At 40.7% G+C, this 20,668-nt stretch overlaps 1 protein-coding gene across 2 annotated transcripts; it reads left to right on the forward strand.

The window, feature by feature from the left end:
- Positions 1 to 1,332: 1,332 nt before the first annotated feature.
- TMEM30A (transmembrane protein 30A) lies at positions 1,333 to 14,875 on the forward strand. Of its 2 annotated transcripts, XM_071741543.1 has the most exons (7): positions 1,333 to 1,811; positions 7,316 to 7,432; positions 8,073 to 8,180; positions 9,252 to 9,339; positions 9,793 to 9,936; positions 11,564 to 11,770; positions 13,344 to 14,875. In XM_071741543.1, the coding sequence occupies exons 1-7, from the start codon at positions 1,536 to 1,538 to the stop codon at positions 13,535 to 13,537; spliced, it is 1,134 nt and encodes a 377-aa protein (XP_071597644.1). In that variant the 5' UTR covers positions 1,333 to 1,535; the 3' UTR covers positions 13,538 to 14,875. The 2 variants fall into 2 exon arrangements, with proteins under 2 accessions (XP_071597644.1, XP_071597645.1); XM_071741544.1 differs by lacking the exons at positions 7,316 to 7,432; positions 8,073 to 8,180 and having other exon boundaries at positions 1,460 to 1,811.
- Positions 14,876 to 20,668: the final 5,793 nt, after the last annotated feature.

Consider the following 20,668-nt stretch of genomic DNA (forward strand, 5'->3'; position numbering starts at 1 on the left):
GATGCCACAAGGAATGCGATTAATTTTTGAACCATAAATAGCTATTTAGACATCAAAATCATTCTTACATTTTAAGATGCTCAAGTGTCCAGACTGCCCATGCTGACAGTGGAGGCGCCTTCAGTCTCCACAGAAACCTCATTTGAACAAATCACTTGCCTCCCCCCAGTGGCCTTTGCTGGTACTTCCGATTCTTCAGAAAAATGAAGAGACATTTATTTTAGGGAATCTCAGACTGGTTTCCATGCTTAAAGGAAGAACTACGCCATCCTTATGAAAAAAACTTTGATGTGTGTCAAAAAAGTGAGAAATATGGACTTTCAGTACTGGGTTGGCTTGTGCAATGCCTGGTAAAGCAGCTATTCTGGGATTCAAAACCTCCCATGTTTCATACCATAAAGTGACTATTTAATGAACGGAACCCAGATTAGTTCCTTGAGGAAATAAAAAAATAACAACTCTGACAGCAACGTCCCATGCGTATTCACCGCTCTTTAATTCACTAACACACCTCAGGACAAGAGGGCAGCAATACAGCATAAACAGCTCTCTAAAATTACGACTGCCTGCTTTAAGATAAACTTTTATCTCAACTGAAGTGATGACCTATACTATTCCACCTCTACAGTGGCCCTGACGCTGTGACTTATGAGAGCAAGAATCTTTTAACTTCTCCATGTGTGACCCAACGGGTTCTGCCTCTTCCCCGCTACCCCCCCACCCCACGATGCAGTGGGGAGCCGAGGAGTGGGGGGGCTCCCCCTCAAGTACCGAGTGGGGCTGACAAGGCTGCAGGCCCGGAGCTTCCCCGGTCACAGGTGGTCGCAGCCGGCCCGGCCTCACCCCGCCCCCAGGGCACAAGGGGGGCACAAAAGGCGCACGAAAAGGCCGCAGGACCGCCTCAGGGCTTTGCGGCGAGGACCCACACTGGGTCGGACCGGACCGGACCGCCCCCTCGGAGAAGGGCCTGTGGGCCGGCTGGGCCTAACTGTCCCTGCGGGCCCTGCGCCCCCTGCGCCGCCGGAAGAGGACGAAACAGCTGTAAAGTGACGCAGTGCTTTCCGCGGGGCGGCAGGCCTGACGGCACCAGCACCGACCTCCCCATACAGGTGGCAGCTGGGGACACCCATAAGCGCTGAGCTGACCGTATCCCCACGGTCTCAGAGACACCGGAGCGGGGCAGACGCTCCGCCTCTTTCCCGTCACGCAGCGCGCCCACCGCCATGCTGCATGCACCCCCCCCCTGCTCCGAGCCGGCGGGCGGGGTCTCCGCTGCAGTGCGCAGGCGCAGCTCCTTCCCCTCCCCCGCCTGTCCCGGCCCGCCCCGTCCCGTTTCTGCGCACGCGCAGCGCCCTCCCGGCCGTTGCTGCCGGTACCGGGGCCGGGGGGCGTGGCCGGGGCGTACGTCATCAACCACGCGCCTCTCTTCCGCCGCGGCCTAGCGCGCAGGCGCAGTGGGATCCGTTCAGGGGCCGGGCGGGGGTGATCGACCGACCGACCCGGGGCTGCCGGTGGCGGCGGCGGAGGAGGGCACCATGGCGGTGAACTACAGCGCGAAGGAGGAGGCGGACGGGCACCCCTCGGGCGGCGTCGGGATGCCGGGCGGCGGGGCGGTGGGGGGCGGCAGCGGCGGCGGGGCGGTGAAAACCCGCAAGCCCGATAACACGGCGTTCAAGCAGCAGCGGCTGCCGGCCTGGCAGCCCATCCTGACGGCGGGGACGGTGCTGCCCGCCTTCTTCATCATCGGCCTCATCTTCATCCCCATCGGCATCGGCATCTTCGTCACCTCCAACAACATCCGCGAGTACGAGGTGCGTGGGGGGTGGGGGGAGAACGACACACGCGGGCTCCTCCCGCCGGGGCTGCCCGGGAGAGCGGGCGGTGGTTGGGAGCTCCCGGAGGCCGCTCGGCGGGCGCCGGGCCGGGCTGGGAGAGCGGTGTTGGGGATCGCCTGCCCAGGGCGGCCTGCGAGTCCTCCGGAACCGGCCGCCGTCGGTCCCAGCCGGCGCTCGGCGGGAAGAAGGGGGTGGCCGGCGGGGTGGCCGTGGTGAACGGGCACCCCGGCTGTGCCGAGTCCGTTTAACGTTTGTATTCCTTAAGAAATCCTCCGTTAATTACCCTGAGTAGGCAGTGGTCTTACAGAGCATCCTCCCCGTGGATCGTGTCCCTCCTGTCAGCCGTGTTAGTGCTCCTGAAGGGGGTTCCGGGGCTGCCAATGCCGGTGTTTAATCAACACGCCCCAGTCCCGGCTTGGTTCTCGGTAGTATGTGCACTGTCTGCGGGATAGCTTCTGGAGACAGATGATGTATCTTTAAATGTTCAGAGAAATTCTCGTTTCAGGACAAAACTCCGTGCTGAATGTGTTGCTGTAATGCTGATGTGTGCTAATGGTTTAACATTTTAGATGACCTAAGGGAGACCAGCGTGGCTGGAGTAAACTTAGAAACAAAGATGGAAGAGCGTGGCTTTTTGTAATTATACTTATAAAGACTGAGTCATTTACATCTGGTAATTAACCACACCACTCCTGGGAAAAGTTGCTGAGCGTTAACAAAAAACTGAACTGTTTCTCAGTTAGGTCCACTTGATAACAGACTCACTTTGTGGTATAAGGAAGCAACCCAAAGGCTTAGGGACAACCTTCAAAAGGAAATTGTCAGCAGTGATTAGTTTCAGTAAGCTAATGTGACCAAAATTGATGTGAAGTTGTTTGATGGATTGCTGTGCTGGAGAATAAGGATCAAATCTAAATCAAATCTAAAAAAAGGATCAAAATTGTAGTTATCAGACTAAGCTGCCACTTCCAAATAAGCCAAGTTTGAGACAGCAATGTGGCAATGAAACTCAATTAACTAAAGAAATTGTGAGTTAGACAATCTTGATACTTTATATCTGCATTATTGTTAAAATTCAAGCCATGTTCTAATTGAACCAATTTAAGGTTCACTTTCCTTTTATGCTAAGAACTAAACTTCCAGTCGGGGAGGAAAACAGGAGTGAAATAAACAGCTAGAGCATATCTTACAGTCTCCAAATGTTGCATATAAGTGTATTTTTGAAAAGCAGTTGCTTCACATGTCAAGGTTTGAGGGTACACAGAACATCTGAAAGTTGACACAAATTTTTCAGAGAACATTACGAAGTTGTGATAGACACTTAGATTTTTAAAATTGTCATGTCACAGTCATTTTTAAGGCAAATACAATCACATGTTTTCAACAAGACATTCAGTGGAGACAAGTAAAAAAAAATCCTTGCTAACTTTTTCTGACAACTGCATTTAAAGTAGCTTGTTTTTTTTAATAATAATGCAAGTCTTAGATCATCATAATAATTGTAAGGTAAATGTAATTGTATAACTGTATCTCCTTTGTTTCATTACGACTGGATCTGTGTTGATCCATTGGGACAGGAAATGCATCAGAGTACAAATGAGTACAAAAATGTGAGTGACTTATTGTGCCTATATTGCTGCTGTATGCATATACAGATTTTTTTATATACTGCTGTCACTTAGCAGCTCAGTCACATACTCCTAATAAGAGTAGGTGCCAAAACCTGCAGTAAGAAGATCCATAGCTGAGCTGTGAGCATGACTGATGGTCCCCTGCACAGTTTGTTTATACAAAGCAATAGTAGCCATTTATATTTGGAAACTAATTGGTAGCTGCCGGCCTTCCACCCTTTCTAATTTCAACATATTCATTATTAGAAAGGTTTGTGTTCATTTATTAGTTTGTTCTACTACGTGAGTTCAAAATTGTGTTGTCCACCTGAAGTGAAGCTCTCCAAAGTCAGATTATTAGGCTTTCCTGAGGACAGGAGGGACAGAGTTCTTGACTTCTGAGAGTATGATCAGACAGTTGGGTTATGCAGGTAAGAATGAGGGAACTTTGTTTCTGTTCTCTCATCCTCATGTAGGTTTTATCAAGTGTTACTATGCAGAAATTCTGTGAGTGAGATTGTCATTCTAACAGCAGCTGAACTTTTTTGGGGAAAAAAAAAGGCTTTACAGTTGCAGTACTATAATGTAGATTTAAGTATTTTACAGACCAACATTTGGGCTCTTAACATCAGTGAGAAATGCAGTTTGAGACAGTGCTGTCACCTGTCTTTAGCTGAGATATGTACCTGCTTAGTATGCTGGCATTTGGCATTAACCTTCAAATGTTATGCACAAATAGCTGAAAATTTAGCTCTGGGAGACAAGACATGCAGAAGCTAGGTGCAGTGACTAAGCTCTTTTTAAGATGTAATTGAGGGAGGAAGCAGAGGTAGTTATTAGCTCCCGTGTCCCAGAGAATAGCAGACTTATTAAATGTGTGTGTGCATGTGTACATGTGTATACTTATGTATATATCATGGATATACCTATATATATATGTATATATATATATATATATATATATATATGCCTGTAAACTTAGTGTAGTGAAATTGAGTAGCATATGTGGTTTGTGCCCCTGAAATACATGTTTATGCACAGTTCAAATAGCCCTTTCCTGGAACTAGATACTGCAGCCATTATTGTCTCTGTGAACTGTGCTCTTCTTGTACAGGGACAAGGACTGAGTAACAAAATACAGGTTTTCCATTGATTTCCTTTATAAGCTCTCTTGAATTCCAGTGTGGAAGATTTCCAATGCCTAAGTGTACTAGGATTAGGTTTTTTATGTGTTGATTGTTCTCTGTTTTATCACTGTTCTGAAGGTTATAAACAGTTTATTTATCTTGGGGATATAATGAAAATAGTTCATTTTGGGTGGCAAATGAGGCAGCTGTATAAATGACTTTCCCCCTTGTTATTACAGGGTGAAAGAGTTCCATATTTCCTTATTTATTTATTTTTTTAAAGAATGAGTAAGAAGCATATTAAAACGTGAAAAAAAAAATTGAGAAATATCCAAGAGTTCTTGGTTTTGTGGCTGCTGCTGTGAAATGCATGATAGATGTTAAAAAGCTAAAAAGAATTTAAGACATGGCTAGGAGCGAAGAACTGAAAGAAAATAGATTACTGTTGCATACATCTTCAGTGTTGTGTGCAATTCCAGTAGCCCCATCTAAAAAATTGTATGAAACTTAATAATATCTAGAGAGGGAAAGCAAAAATGACCAGAATTATGGGATGCCTTTCATACGAGAAGTGGTCAAGCAGGGTAGGGTATGTGACAGCATATGGAAGTCTGCAAAGTCATAAATGGTTTGAAAAATAAGTGTATGCAATAGTTATTTCTACACTGCAAAAATGTAAATCAACCAAGAAGGACATCAGCAGCCTGAAAAGGGATATCAGGTAACTTGGATATGCCCAGTGTCCTTAGATCCATTGTTGGTGGGAGTGGCTTGCACTGTGTGGGTTTGTCATACTATGCTGCTGGCTGATTCCTGGGGACAGAACCCTGGGTCAGGTGGGTTCCTGATCTGGATCCCAAAGTCAGTTTCCAAAATTCCCTAATCCCTTCAGTTTCTAAAGTCCCTGTTTCACTATATTGTGAAGAGATGATGACAGGTACCTCTGTCCCTTTAAATTAGCTCTCTGTTGAATGTAACCTGTAAACATGGATGCGGGAAAAAAAAAAAAAAAACAACCCAAAACGTTTGTTGGCAGTTACTGTACTGGAAAACTCTTGGATAGCGTTGAAGCTGATACCAGTGTTCAAGAGCATGCTTGTTTTTGAAAGTGTATCAACTTCATGCTCCACAGAATTTAGACAATTATGTTTTTGAAAGTGAAGTCTTTAGATCTTCTACAATCTTGGAGTACTAGAGTTTGTTCTTAATCTAAAACTTCTCCACCCTCTGGAGAACTAGCTCAGGATATGGATGTAAAGGAAAAGCTTTCTTGAGCTTATTTTAGCATGGAAAAAACCCCACAGATTTAGCCTTGAAAAAAAGAGATGCATTGTTTGTTGACAGCAGTGGTGCTGTCTGTCCGTGTTTCTAAACAGAGCTGTTCAGGAGTGCTGCAGTAGTGCTATTTCTAGATCAATATAAACTTGGTATCTTCCTCAGTGGAAGCAGCAAAGATTACGTGATCCTCTCTCTCTCTGCCAGCTAATAGCTTCTGGAGCTGAGTCCTAGAATCCTAGAATCCTAGGCTTGTTAGAGTGTAGATCTCATCTGTCAGAATCTGGCAGCAGCAGCAAAGTGCTGAGGAAAGGGTTGCAGCTTAATAGATACCAAAGAAATCACAGGAATAGAGACCTTGAAGAAGATCCAGAGGGTAACAGGCTTCCCCATGTTCCTTGAACCTTGAAAAACTGTGTGTTTGTTTTCAGCTAACCTTAGGACAGATGAGAAATCATTCTAATTTGTAATCATACATTTCACTACAAGCATAAAGCAGGACAAACTCTTTGCAGCACCCTTTCATAAAACTCTTTGGGTGTTGTATTCCAAATTCTACAGCTGTGGAGCAGTTTGCTGCTGTAACTTGGGATATGTTGTGTTGATCTAAACTCAAGACAGGAATTTCATGGTATGTGTAGAGGCTGATGAAGCTTTCTGTTTCTATGCTTGGAGCTGGCCTGCTGGGCCCAAGTGAGTTATTTACTGGCATTCACATGGTGGAGCTATACATGAGGGAGAGCTAATGTGGTGAAGCAGCTGCAGGTGGACTGGGATGTAGAGTGACCTTATGGCTGTTAAGGATATGTTATGTATACTGTCCAAGTAGCCTGTATAGGTTTCAAATACTGGCACTTTTTTTAGCTATTATTAAAGACATAATGTTGTATAAGCCACGTTAGCATTGATCATCTTTCTTGTCCATTTACTGGCATTTCACCATTCCTGGCAAAACAATATTACTGTCTTCAACTTCCCTATTTCAGAAGAGTTCTTGAGCATTGAATTATTATTTTTTTTAATTGTTTTTTGGTTTTAAATCTTCTGACTAGTGGCTAAAAAAGCAAGATTTCTATGCAAACAGCTTTTTACCAGATATCTAGACTTGTAATAATTCAGCCTCTCTTGAAAACATGTGAAAGCTCAGATCTTTTTGTCATTAGAGTGCATATATTTGGAAGCATTGTGTTGTGTAGAGTATTTGCTCTTCTGTGTCTGTTTGTTGGGTTGTTTTGTTTTTTGTTCATTTTGTGTTTCTGTTTGATGTTTTGGTTCGTTTTCCTCCAGCAGTAATTGCTCACCTTGGTGTTTAATTTGTTTGATGCTGAATTTGAGCATGTAGACAGAATCACAACATTTGGAAGGGACCTTTTGAGATCATCAAATAGACCTGAATGAGTTCATCAGTTTTGTGGTTTTTTTTTTTTTACTTTTCCATTGTAAATTAATGGTTGTTTTTCTATTATAGATTGACTATACGGGAACAGAGCCTTCTAGTCCCTGCAACAAATGTTTAAATGTGTCCTGGGACAGCACAGCACCTTGTAGTTGCACTATCAATTTCACACTGGAACATTCATTTGAGGTATACTGCCCTGTATGCAAAGTGAAATTAGAACAGTAAACATGGTTTACTTCGTAGTCAGTAGGAAGCCTGTATCCTTTAAGTCTTAATTTTTTCTTCTATTTTAAAGGTTTATTTCTGGTTTTCCTATGAACTTGGATCTGATTTCTGTGTGCCTTTTCAAGTAGCAAGGATGAGATGTTTTTTAATGCCTTTGTTTATCTGGAAATGTACAACATTAAATGGCATGCTTGTGATTTACACGTTTAGATTTGCTGTATGTGTCCTTTAGCTTGCAAGTAGATCAGCTCTTCTTCAACAAGAATTGTGTACACCAGATAAGTGCTTTCTAACAAATTGGAGTCAAATAAGGAGGCTTCTGTGATTAACATCAGGCAAGACAGGAATTAGTGCTGGTGAATATCATTCTGATAGATTGTTGCATGTTGATACTGATTGATTTGAGGATGCCAGCTTAAGTTAGCATAGTACTCATGTACTCAGTGTGAAGGCAGGCTTGAGGCTTCAACTTTCAGTGTTGCTGTAAACACAGAGTTTAAGAGGCTGAAGTTTAAGCTTTATGTTAATTAGTGTCTTCCTATGTTTTATTGACTGCTTATTTGTGTGAATGAAACCCCCCTCTTGCCCCATCTTCTTGTAGAGCAATGTATTCATGTATTATGGACTTTCCAACTTCTATCAAAACCATCGTCGTTACGTGAAATCTCGAGATGACAGCCAGCTAAATGGAGATAACAGTTCACTACTTGTAGGTATTCCTGCTTGGCTATTAACCAGCAGCTAACTTCTGACTATTGCATAGTTTGCTGTGTAGCAGGCTTTTTAGTTCCATAATTATGAGGTGCTAGAATTTTTGCATGTCAGGAGACAGCTATTAGAGAATTCTCATTTAGTTTACAGAACTGTATTAAAATGCTGTAAAATTTCATGTCAGTCGTTTCATTAAGCAGACAGCAGAATAGGTTTTCAATCAGTTTTCAAATTTCAGTGATCTTTAATGGTCTTGTTCTCTTCAGTCAGTAGTATTTTACCTGTCTGACATTTTCCTTTTCAGTATAAAATAACATTCTGTTGCTTAGCACTTGGTTTGGATATTACATCTAAGTGCATCTGGGTTTGTAGAGTCTGGTTCAGTATTGAACATTGGTGATCCTGGAAAGTATCAGTACTGTGTATTCTGTTCAACCCACAATATAATGTTAAGGGCCAGAACTCTTTTTTTCTAATTTTTATGAGGAATGGAAATACAGCTGGGTTCTTGCTCCAGCAAGAATGATTCACCTTTTTTACCTGTAGACTTTAAAAAGGGGAGAGATGAAGGAGGTTATATCTGCTGACAGATACAGGAAGTGGAGGAGCATTTTCTGCTTGCATTTGTGGTATCCCACTGGAGTCCTTGCAACCTTTTTTGTTCTATATTCTAATTGATTTCTCATTATAGTCTTATTTTCTATAACACTGATGCATACTTTAAGAAAAAACTTCAATAAAAGAATACTTGAGTACTTCATGTTGGAAAGCTGTTACTATTAAAAGACAAAAGTTCTAGTTGCTTCCAAGAAAAGCCTTAAATGTAGTATGACCATCATGGAATTCTGACTTTATTCATGCTTTGCTTAGTTTTTTTAATTTCTGCTTGCAAAAGAAAAATGAATCATGCTAATTGCTACTGATTGCTGAGGTATTTGTAAATAACCTGACTTGTGAAAAGCTTTTGCGGCATATTTCAGATGTGCACATTGTTGAGGTACTGTAGTAAAACCAAAGGTAGTTGGATAAACTAGCAGACTCATTTTCCTATCTCTTCTTTGTCTTTCAGAATCCAAGTAAGGAGTGTGAGCCTTACCGCACAAATGAGGACAAACCCATTGCTCCTTGTGGAGCTATTGCCAACAGTATGTTTAATGGTATGATAACTCAATTTTAACTTACTGCTTAAATGTTTTTGTGAAATAGTGTGTTTGGTATTGTTTTGTAAATAGTTCTGAGTAAAACGTGGGCTTTTTAATTTTTACTTAACACGTTTTCATTCTTCAGGATAAATTGAATAGCTTTTCTTGCTTTTTTCAAAATTGCGTTCAGAATTAGTTTAATTTGGTAATGTACAAAGGATGGAAATACCTGTTGTGAGAAGCTATTGCTGCTGGGGAGTAGACATAGATACTGTATATGGATAATATGCTGCTATCTAATATATGTTGATTCTTGCATAACAGCTTGTGGCTGTGTCAGGCAGGTAATAAGTGCCATGTCCAATTTTTTTTTTGTTTGTTTCTCCCAGAGATAATAATGTCACTGCTTAGCAGGATCATCTGTCTAATCAAAGTTTCTCAAGCTGGTTTTCTAATTTGTCTCCTTAGATACATTGGAATTATTTCGCATTGAAAACAACACAAGGACTCGTATTACTTTGGTTAAAAAAGGCATTGCATGGTGGACAGATAAAAATGTCAAGTTCAGAAATCCTACTGGAGATGGAAATAACTTAACTGCACTTTTCCAAGGTAAAAAAAAAAAAAAGGGGTGAAATTTTTGAAATTTGAAACCTCACTGACACCATTTTAGTGAACATGCTAATTCAAAATATTGTGGTTCTCTGAAGAAATTTAAGCTAGGGACTACTTTGCTGTCTAGACAGGTTGTCTTTTAATAGTAAAAGCTAAAAAAATTCATGTGAGGGTGTTTGGGTTTTATCTTTACTGTAATATCTATTTACTTATTTTAAAAAAAAAATTATTTACTTTCTTTTCCTACCTGGAAAACAGAAAAGCCTTGTATCTGCAGTTCTGACATTACTTAACCCCAGCTGGCAACGGAGCACTGCACAGCTGCTCACTAACTGTGCTGCTGCCCAGTGGGATGGGGGGAGAGTTGGAAAGGGACAGTAATTTTTAGTAATTAAAAAAAAAAATGCAGTGTAAGAGTAAAACCAAAACAGAGCACAGCAACGGAACACAGCAACAAAGAGAGAGGAAAACAAAACAAGTGATGCAAAAGAAAACAATTGCTCACCACCGAGTCCCTCAGGAGTGGCAGCCCCTGCCTGCCTTTCCCTGCCCAGTTTTATTGATGAGCACAATGCTGTAAGGTACAGAATATCCCTCAGGGCACTTGGGATCAGCTGTCCCAGCTCCATCCCCTCCCAGCCTCTTGCAAACTCCCAGCCTACTCACTGGCAGGCCAGTATGAGGAACAGAAAAGGCTTTGAGGCTTTGTAAGCACTGCTTAGCAATAAATACATTACTAGCATGCAATCAACATTGTTTCATCACACATCCAAAGCACAGCATGATACAAGTACTATGAAGACATTTAACTGCCCCAGCTAAAGCCAGTACAATTGCTTTAATGATTGGATTAAACTTGAAAAGAAATCCTACAAGTGTTTAATCAAATTCTTCATGTGGGTTTTTTTTTAAGTAGCTCTAATGATAGTGCAAATTTTTCTAAAGCTGCTCTGTTCTTAGAACTGTCTGATTTTTTTCTCATTTTTAAAGTTAAATAACAGTTTTTATTGGCTGTCAGTGTTTGAAAGTCATCTTCATGGCTCCAAGGTGTGTGTGTTTGTGTTTATGCAAGGTATGTAATAACTTCAGCTTTTACCTGATGTGGTTTTCTTGCTTAGTCACAGTGAAATTACATCTTACCAATATGATGCTAACCTTGGAAAAGCAGATACCTTGCCCTAATGCAGTGTAGGGTTGTATTTCCAATAAAGTCAGCAAAAGCATTAGCCTGGCATCATTTAAAATATTGTGCATAGGTTTATTTGCTGATGTTCCAGAAAGTGGTAGTCAAGACTCTTGATCAAAGGAGCAGAAGAGCTCTCATGATAATGGAGAACTCTCACTAAAAGAGTAGTGTTTTTAGACAAGACTTCCTAGCTCTTTACATATGAAGGGGAGGCATATTTGTTTAAGCCAAAGGGACAGTGCTGATAAGAGCACATAATGGATAGGCACTACTACTTAAACTTCCAAATAAAAAGTTCTTAAGTATCCCAGCCAACCTCTCCCTTCACACTGGTTAGAAGTTACCAGGTTTTTAATGGCATTGGGGTGAATTTTGATGAGCCAGTGGTTATTCCTGCATTTGAAATACTTGATAGTTGTTCTTTGTGTTTAATCCTAGGCACAACAAAACCTGTGAACTGGCCCAAGCCAGTGTATTTGCTGGACTCTGAGCCTGACAACAATGGTTTTATCAACGAAGACTTCATTGTGTGGATGAGGACTGCTGCCCTGCCAACATTTCGCAAGCTGTATCGGCTCATTGAAAGGAAGGATAATTTACAGCCTACCCTGCAGGCTGGGAAATATTCTTTGGATATCACATACAGTATCCTTTGAAAAACCTTTGAAAGTGGCAGAGGACCTTAGCAGGATTACACAGGCATATATTTGTGAGAGTTCAAATTGGACCAGCCTGTTTTCTTGCCATTTCTCTCTCTCTCTCTCTCTCTCTCAAAAAAAAAAAAAAAAAAAAAAAAGTGGTATTGAGACAGGGTTGTAAAACAGGTAGTGACAATTGGATCAAATAATAAATATGAAATCCAGTACAGTTTTTAAGCTTCATAGGTGGAATGCCTGGGTTAGACTCCTTAATGTAAGTGCAGTTTCAATCGTAACATGCTTAGGTTGTTTTGTCATGCATATAAAACTGCATTCATATATTCACATTTTTTAACCAGGTTGAAAGTAACTCAAATCTAGTTCAGTTAAAATTTTTTAAAAACCGTCTCTTTAGAGGAGGCCTTTGTGAGGAGATAACAGAGATGTTAATCCTAGGGAAGATCTAAATGTAGAATTAGTTTATGCAGTAGGCAAATCTTGGAGGACGGGAATGTCTTTGTCCACTTAATTTGGGATCTTCCAGATGTCAGTCTCATTCACTTTTTTTGTCACACATCTTGGTCATGTTTATGGGGACTTGCAGTCTCCAGTAGCTACCTCATGTGGCACAGAGGCTGAAGTCTGTGGATGGGAGCATTTCCATCTGAGAATTTTGGGGCAGATTGCCTGTGTTTTTTAGCTGACAGGGAGAGACTTCAGTGTAGTTTAAGTGATGTTTAGTCTTCAGCTGGGCTTATAAGCTGCCTTAAAATCTGCAAAATGGCCCAAGTAACAGCCAGGTTCTTGTTTCAGCAAAATATCATGTAAGGGCACATTTTATGTACCCTTAGTTGGTCATGTGGCCAGTTTGCAGTGTGCAAATACATGCACTACTGATTCTTTGTTGCCTTCTTGTGCTCTGAATTCATGCTTTAACAATGGGGGGTGTTGAATATCTGGGAGGCATTTGTCATGGCTGCAGGAACTGAACACTCAGGAGTTTGGGGCTTGCCTTGGCTCCATATATTTTTGCCAGAAAAATGGCTGTATATCAGGTGTGGAGGTCTGTCACTGTATTTTGAACAAACTAAAGACGAGGCAGAAATGCAGGAGATGGGAGGAGGGTGGTTGTCATAGTAACTGAGTTCTTAAGATTTGAAATTAATGATTATTTATATATCGCAGTATTTTCCTTTTCTGCAAAACTGGGGGGAGTGAAGGTGGAACTGAATGAACATAAACTCACTAAGAAAAAATTTGTAACAAATTCAAGAGTTAAAATTTTAGATTTCCCTAATGTTATGGAAGCTGCTTTCAAAAATGCATAAAATTGTGCATTCAGTCTTTCCTTAGAAAGGGGTTAACATTCCTAACATGGTGATTTTCTTGGAGTAGCTGCCAACGCCCAGATGAGTGTTAGCCTAAAAAAGCAGTTGCATTTTTAATAATTGCTCTTAAAATATTCAAAGAAGGCAGTTTGTATTTGGAACACTGCTGAAATGATCTGAAAAATCCACTGTACCTAACGACATAAAGCTAGGTTTGGAAATATGCCTCTTGTTTTCCTATATATTTTTCAGATTATCCCGTACACAGTTTTGATGGACGAAAAAGAATGATCCTAAGCACCATCTCCTGGATGGGAGGCAAAAACCCCTTTCTGGGAATCGCTTACATTACTGTTGGGTCCATATGTTTCTTCTTAGGAGTTGTATTGCTGATCATCCATCACAAATATGGCAATCGCAACACTAGTGCAGACATTCCCAATTAACCTTGCATTCTGAAAATAAATGTACTGCATGTGCATCAAGGCCAGTCCAGAATGGAACCAGTTTTTGAAAGACAAATCTCTGCTTCTGTCACACCGAGGCTGGGTGCATAATTTTTATCTAAAGCTCCCTTTTCCCATACTGTGGATTAACTTCTGAAAATGACGGGTATACAATTAGCTCTATTGATTGTATCTCTGCCTGTGTCAGAAACAGGTTTTCTGATATTTGCCTGTAACCAGACAGGCCACACGATGCATATAGCTCCTGTTCCCTTGATGCATCTGCTGCTTGTTCCTGTGCTGTGTAATGTCAGTATGATTCAGTACACATAGGTTGCGTGCAGAAAGACTTAAATTGTTAACTTTCTGGAATTCAGGTGTCAGCACTATTGAAAAGTCAAGTCTTTAATGTGTTGGGGTTTTTTTTTGTTTTTGTTTTTGTTGGTTTTTTTTTTTTTTTCAATTTACTGTCTTGTGTGCATGGGCTATTACATTTCTTGCTGAGATTTTAATATATTTATATAAGTTGTTAAATATTTTTCTTGTGTCCTACCCGCCTCTGTTATGTTAAAAACCTTTAAGTGCTGTGTGAAATTCAGCACTCAGGATTCTTTGCATATTTAGAATATATGTGCCTGGCCAGTAAACTAGCATTCTATGAAGGTATCAGAAAACCTATTTGTTAGTTATCTTTGTGAGTCCCTTTTAAAGTTTGTTCTAAATCAGGAAATGTTTGTTGCAGGTAGACTCTGCTTTTTTTCATCATTTTCTTTGCTTTAAGTCATATCCAATACTAGTTCACCTGTTGTGCTTGCTGGTTTTGCTTTTTGTGAGCAGCTCTAAGTGTTAATGGAGAAGACCCTGAAAGGTTTTTCAGCTGATAAATTTGGGTGAATTAACTTTTCCTGAAGGAGTTTCCTAATTTTTTCAAGGCATGTGTATTCTAAACAGGCTTTGTTGTAAAGGAATTGTCATGTGGTTTTTCTTAATTTGAAGTAAACACCACACTAAATTTTTGCAGTGTTGAGATAGTAAACTGTAGAAATTCAAAAGCTGAGATGGCAGTAACCTCTTTGGTGAGATGGAGGTTGAGCTTGCTGTGAAGCCTAATTTCAGTATGCCAGTTAGAGACAATGTGCAGGTTAGTGTCTTAAATTACAGAAGGGTTCACTTTTAGGTTAATTCAAAATTAAAATCCTACATTTTGGTGACTTTTTTTTTTTTAGATGATGTGCAGAAATTGTAATGTATATGGTGGAGATCACTTTATATGCAACTAGCTTGATTAAATATTGAGTATATTAAAGACTATAATAAAGTCTACAAACCATTTAGTAAGAGATGTTATTTGGTTCTTGAACACACATTTATTTTCATCTGGATGAAAAGACATTCTCGTTAGATGTGAATGCAGTCTAAGTGAGTGTTATTTCTGGAATTCCATATTTATTACAAGAACTTCATGCTCCAGTACTTTACTCTGTAGTGAGCTTTAAACTACACTGAATTTACCATGTGAACACATGACCATTTTTACTGAACTACTTGTGCAATCTTTTTAAGCTGGCAGTTTAAGGGTGTAAGTCTGTATAAACTGCAGGATGTGGCAGTGTTTTCAGTGTGCTAGCTTTCTGTAACTCGATGTAATAATTTGTTTGCATAGTACAATGAGGGTGGCAGTACAGGGCTTCACAGTCAAAATGTTAAGGTTTTATTTAGTGTTGCATCTATATTGCTGAAATTCTAGAATAATGGTATATACCGTTGTATATTGCAAGGCAGAAATCTTACACAAAGTGGTAAATTGGCTTTCATCTGTAGAGTAGTTGCTAGTCTGAAAAGTAGTAAGGGGACATCTCCCACTTACTAAAATATTTTTATTTTTAAACTTTGTCACTTGAAATGCAAATATATTCTGATTAATTCAAAATCCTTATCTTTCTTCCAAGCAAGAAATGCTGCTTTTTGTGCTGTGTTCAAAGTATTTTTCCAGCTTCGGCTTAAAATATTTTTTCAGTGCCGTAACTTTTTTCTACTGACTCTACCTGTCTGTGTTTCTTTGATCCCCCTAATGAAGTGCACCAAGATGAGAATTGCTGTCTGGTTTCTGTTACAAGAAAGCTTTTTCTCCCAGAGCCAGTAGCAGCACATACTTGCCAGGTAATACGCCTGTCAGACTGTGCCTGAGGAGCTTATAATACTTAAAAGAGCTTAAAATATTAGCTCAAATTTGTAAACTCTTTCTTCCCTTCCTTCACTTGTCTTATTGTCATATTGATAACTGTGGAGATCCTTTGATTTTGGGTTTCTTACAAGTTGCCACCTGCTGAAAGCTGAAACCACAGTGTCCCTGTCTGACACTTGTCACAGCAGTGTCACTGTCCTGTTCAGTGTCACGTGCTGGCTTTTAAACACTTGACCAGGTTCTTCAGGGCATCCTCAGAGGTATTCACTACCACCAGGGCTCAGAAATGCACAGAGCAATGCCTCTGGTTTCTGAGTGCCAGGTGGGCACTCCCTGAGTCTTAGCCAGCTGAGGCAGTGCCCAAAGTGAGAGATGAGAAGCTTTCTGGAGGTGGTTGCTGATGCTGTGATGAGGGTCTGCTCATGACCCAGTCTTTTCTTGAGGACAGTAATTAAAGTGGGAGAGAGACTAGGAGATGTCCATATCTTATGCAAGAGCTCTCCAAACACAATCTCTTGCGTGAGACAAAATTCCTTCTCGTTTCTAGTAAAAATCTACATCCCTGTCACAAGGGGATTGTCACCTTGGCTAATTTTTTTAACTGCATCAGGCTATTTGGGGAGCTGTCAAATGTCAGAGGGAAGTTAGACTAAAGGATCCTTCACAGTCTTTGCCTCCCAAGGTCACAGTGGTACTGGAACTAAGTTCTCAGCAGCATGGTTTAGGTTTATTTATGAATGTGAAACCTTTAAGAAAGCAAGCTTTTTTTTTTTTTTTTTTTTTTTTTTTTTTTTTTTTTTTTTTTTTTTTTTTTTTTTCCTTCTATGGAAATCTCCATGGGAGGAAAGGCCATAACATTCTAAGGTCAAGTAGTATCTGCCAGTCTATCTATCTGCTTGAATCCACTGAACTGAGCAATGAAGACAGTTGGATTCACAGGAGGTGTTACTGACTGCACCTTTCTCTCAGATGTGCTACTTGCAGTGGGAAAATAAGGATTACAGTCTCTGTAGACAGATATGTCAGACTGATCTGAAGTGAGTGGTGGAAAAATATGACCAAGCCTAAAGTAGAAGGTACCTACAGTTACTGAAAAAAAATGTACTGATTAGAAAGCAACCACTCAGAGAACAAGGTGTGACCTTAGATTAATCTGGATTGAATTGCAAATTATTCTGATCTTCAAAATTCCTGTGACAAGAATATGGTTTCTCATCTTGCCTGAAAATCTGTGATCTACCCTTGGTGCTTCATAAGGGTCTTTTTTGGTGTCTGGGGATTTTTTGGGTTTTATTTTTTTTCCAGAGGAGTTCAGTATTGTGTTAGCTGGGGTTGTTGCATGTCCTGGTGAGTTATCAATGACAGAAACAGTGCAGTGACCTTAAGGAAGGTCTGCAATATCAAGCTTAAAATGAAGCCAGTCTCATCAGGGGTTTGTATTGACAGCGAGTTAAACCACACAACAAAAAACCCAAACACAAAAAGCCCAACACCCCAAAATGTTCTACGTACTGCATGCTCATCTGTATTGAGCAGCCTGCCAAAAAGTCTCAAAGTAGCAGAAAACCTGAAAATCTAAGCAAATTTTATTCCTTCTCTTTTCTTAGCAATGTGGCCAGCTGTGGGAAAAGGCTGCTTTTAGCAGTGTGAAAATAGACTCTAATGCAGAAAACCACAATACAGTTGCAAAAAGTTCTGTTTTGGTGGGTTTTTTTGTTTTTTTTTTTGTTTTTTTGTTTTTTTTTTTTTTTTTATAGTGAGACTAAATTTTCTTCTGAAGTAATTTCATGTAAATACACCCTATGTTCTAGCTCATGAAATTTGTTCTGATCATTGTATTGCCTTCAGTATCTAAATGTGAAGTCTAATCTTGATGGTTTCAGTTAAGACTTAAGTCCATTACGAAATAGTCTGATAAGTATTAGCAGGGCCTTGGATGAGCCAAGTCTCAAATCAGAAGCTACCTTCCTGTAAGCCTCCGTTCCAGGCATGCTCAGCCTGTGTTTGAACATAAAGTAATACTGCCCATCCTTTGAGACATATCAAGTCTTGACATGAAGTCTGAAGTTGGAAAATTTTCTCATTTCCTGCTGGGAATTAAATAAAGAGGAATAAAATCTTAAGTTGATTATTAAACTCAAGCATTTTTTTAAAAAAAAACACGAAATAACCTAAATGGAGGAGTTCTTTCTTACTGGACCCTGATTTCAGATAATGATTACATAAAAGAAACCATTCAAAATGGTTTCTGAATACCTCTTATGTACAAATGTAATTGGATTAGCACCCGAGGAAGTGGATTTTCCTCAAATTTTGCAAAATAAAATGTTGAGATGCTTTAAGTAGTTTCAGAGAGCTAAGAGTGTAAATCTGATCTCAAATTGTTATGAAAATGTGAAGGTTGGACTGTGCTGCTCTTGCATGAAAATGATCAGCTCCAGACTTGCCTGCTGAGGCATGGAGTTGGGTGGTTGAAGTGAGCATATGCTTCACAAATGATGCTTGTGAACTTTGGAACAGGGCTTTGTTCTTTCTGTCAGCAACTTCTTTTCATGCAATTTTAGTGTATCATACAACTCAGAAAATGGTTACAGTGTGGGGTTGGTTTTATTTGTTTGGTTTTTTTTCTTCATACCTGGTGTAGCTTTTAACTGGGTGACTCAGTTATTTTATTTGCCAGAAAGAAAACTAAACCAGTGGGCAAGACAGACTCAGGAAGGAGGCTTAAAAAATAAGTAATTTTTGACTGTCCTATAGCACCAGGGATTTCTGCTTCCACAGTTGCACTGAATATTAATTCAGTTGTTTTGTGTGATCTTTTTAGCAGGTTTTACACACCTTCTTGGATTCAGAGGTAAAACTTCTTCTCTGGTGATGAATGCTTGTATAGACTAAAAGCTAAAACAGATTTTCATTCTGGCTTAAACAGAACTATGAGTTTTGATGGACAGTTTTATTACTCTTCAATACGATACATGCAAAAATTATTCCTGTAAGGAAAAAGCAGCCCAAGTTTGCTTCTAGTGAAATATCCTCACCCTGAGGCAACCAGTTGCCATTTCTCTGTCCTGCAGGTTCCTTCATAAATTAGTCAAGACACCATCTGTGTTTGCTCTGAGCAGCTATCTTGTAGCTTTGATAAGTACATAACCCACATGCCAAGCTTTAAGTATGGCCTTTCTGTTGTAAAATGTATTTTGAGAGCACATTAGCACTGGAGCTTGGGTTTTGATGTATTAGGAAATGGTCCAGACAGAAGAGATCAAGCAATAATAATTTATCTGGGCATTATAATCAGTATTTAAATAAAACTGAGTTATATGAAAATCAGAATACAAGTATTAGAGGTACTTGTAAGACAAAAGAATGCAGAAAGAATGAACGAAAATCTATCTTGCAGTAGTATTGTTATTCTAGAACTGCTTCAGTGTTTGAAAACTTAAATAATGCATCCAATTTCCTCCTTTGTTACTGCACATAGTTCCCCATGACTGTGCTTTCTAAATGGTATTTTTAATATTCTACTCGTCTAAGACTCTACCTATAAATACTTCTTCCTTATTGCATTTTTAGTGTCTTCCTGGGGCAGCTTATCAGGCTGAGAGGTGCTGTGCTTTGAGACATGATCCTCTTTATTTCTGTAGTGGATTCAGCACTAATTTGCTGTGTTTGACACACAGTATTCATCATGAGGTTTGGCAACAGTGCAAAAGCAGCATGATGCCAAAACCTGAGTGCACCGCAACTGCAGTGAAGCTGGGAAATGGTGTTCCTGACAGCACTATATTTCATATATATAGCATAAGGTTGAAGCATGAGAAGATGGAATTATGGGGCTAGATCTGCAATGCAGATAATACACAGGCTTCTCAGAGCACTTTCTTGAAGGACAGGTAGATTCCCTTTAGAATCCCAGCCTTGTCTCTGGATTGACAGGAAGCTGAACATGAGCCAGCAGTGTGCCCAGGTAGCCAAGAAGGCCAATGGCATCCTGGCCTGTATCAGGAACAGTGTGGCCAGCAGGTCCAGGGAAGGGATTCTGCCCCTGTACTCAGCACTGGTGAGGCCACACCTCGAGTCCTGTGTCCAGTTCTGGGCCCCTCAGTTCAGGAAGGAGATTGAGGTCCTGGAGCAGGTCCAAAGGAGGGCAACCAGGCTGGTGAAGGGACTCGAGCACAGATCCTATGAGGAGAGGCTGAGGGAGCTGGGGGTGTTCAGCCTGGAGAAGAGGAGGCTGAGAGGAGACCTCATCACTCTCTACAACTCCCTGAAAGGAGGGTGTAGCCAGGGGGGGGTTGGTCTCTTTTCCCAGGCAACTCTCAGCAAGACAAGAGGGCACGGTCTCAAGTTGTGCCGGGGGAGGTTTAGGTTGGACATTAGAATTTCTTTACAAAGAGGGTGATCAGACATTGGAATGGGCTGCCCGGGGAAGTGGTGGATTCTCCGTCCCTGGAGATATTTAAAAAGAGACTGGATGTGGCACTCAGTGCCATGGGCTGGGAACTGCAGCGGTAGTGGATCAAGGGTTGGACTTGATGATCTCTGAGGTCCCTTCCAACCCAGATGATTCTATGATTCTGATTCTATGATTCTTGTGTTTTATACAATTCTGGCATTCCGTCACTGTCTATAATTATGTGTTGTGAAACATCAAACTGAAGCTGGGTTGTTTTTTCACATGCAGAGTACATGGCATCCCTGCTACTAAGTTTGAGACAGTGGGCAGGTACAGATTTGGTTTCGTTTGTTTTGGTTTTGTTTGTTAGGTTTTGTTCATTTTGGTTTGGTTTTGTTTGCTTCGTTTCATGTGTTTTGTTTTTGGTTGGTTTCATTTGTTTTGGTTTTGGTTGGTTGGTTTCATTCATCGGTTTTTGTTTTGTTGTTATAATTCTGTCTGTAGTAGCTCAACCAGGGATGCCACACATACCCCCAGGGGCGTATGGGCC

This window comes from Heliangelus exortis, chromosome 3 (genome assembly GCF_036169615.1).
Source record: "Heliangelus exortis chromosome 3, bHelExo1.hap1, whole genome shotgun sequence".
Taxonomy (NCBI): Eukaryota; Metazoa; Chordata; class Aves; order Apodiformes; family Trochilidae; genus Heliangelus; species Heliangelus exortis.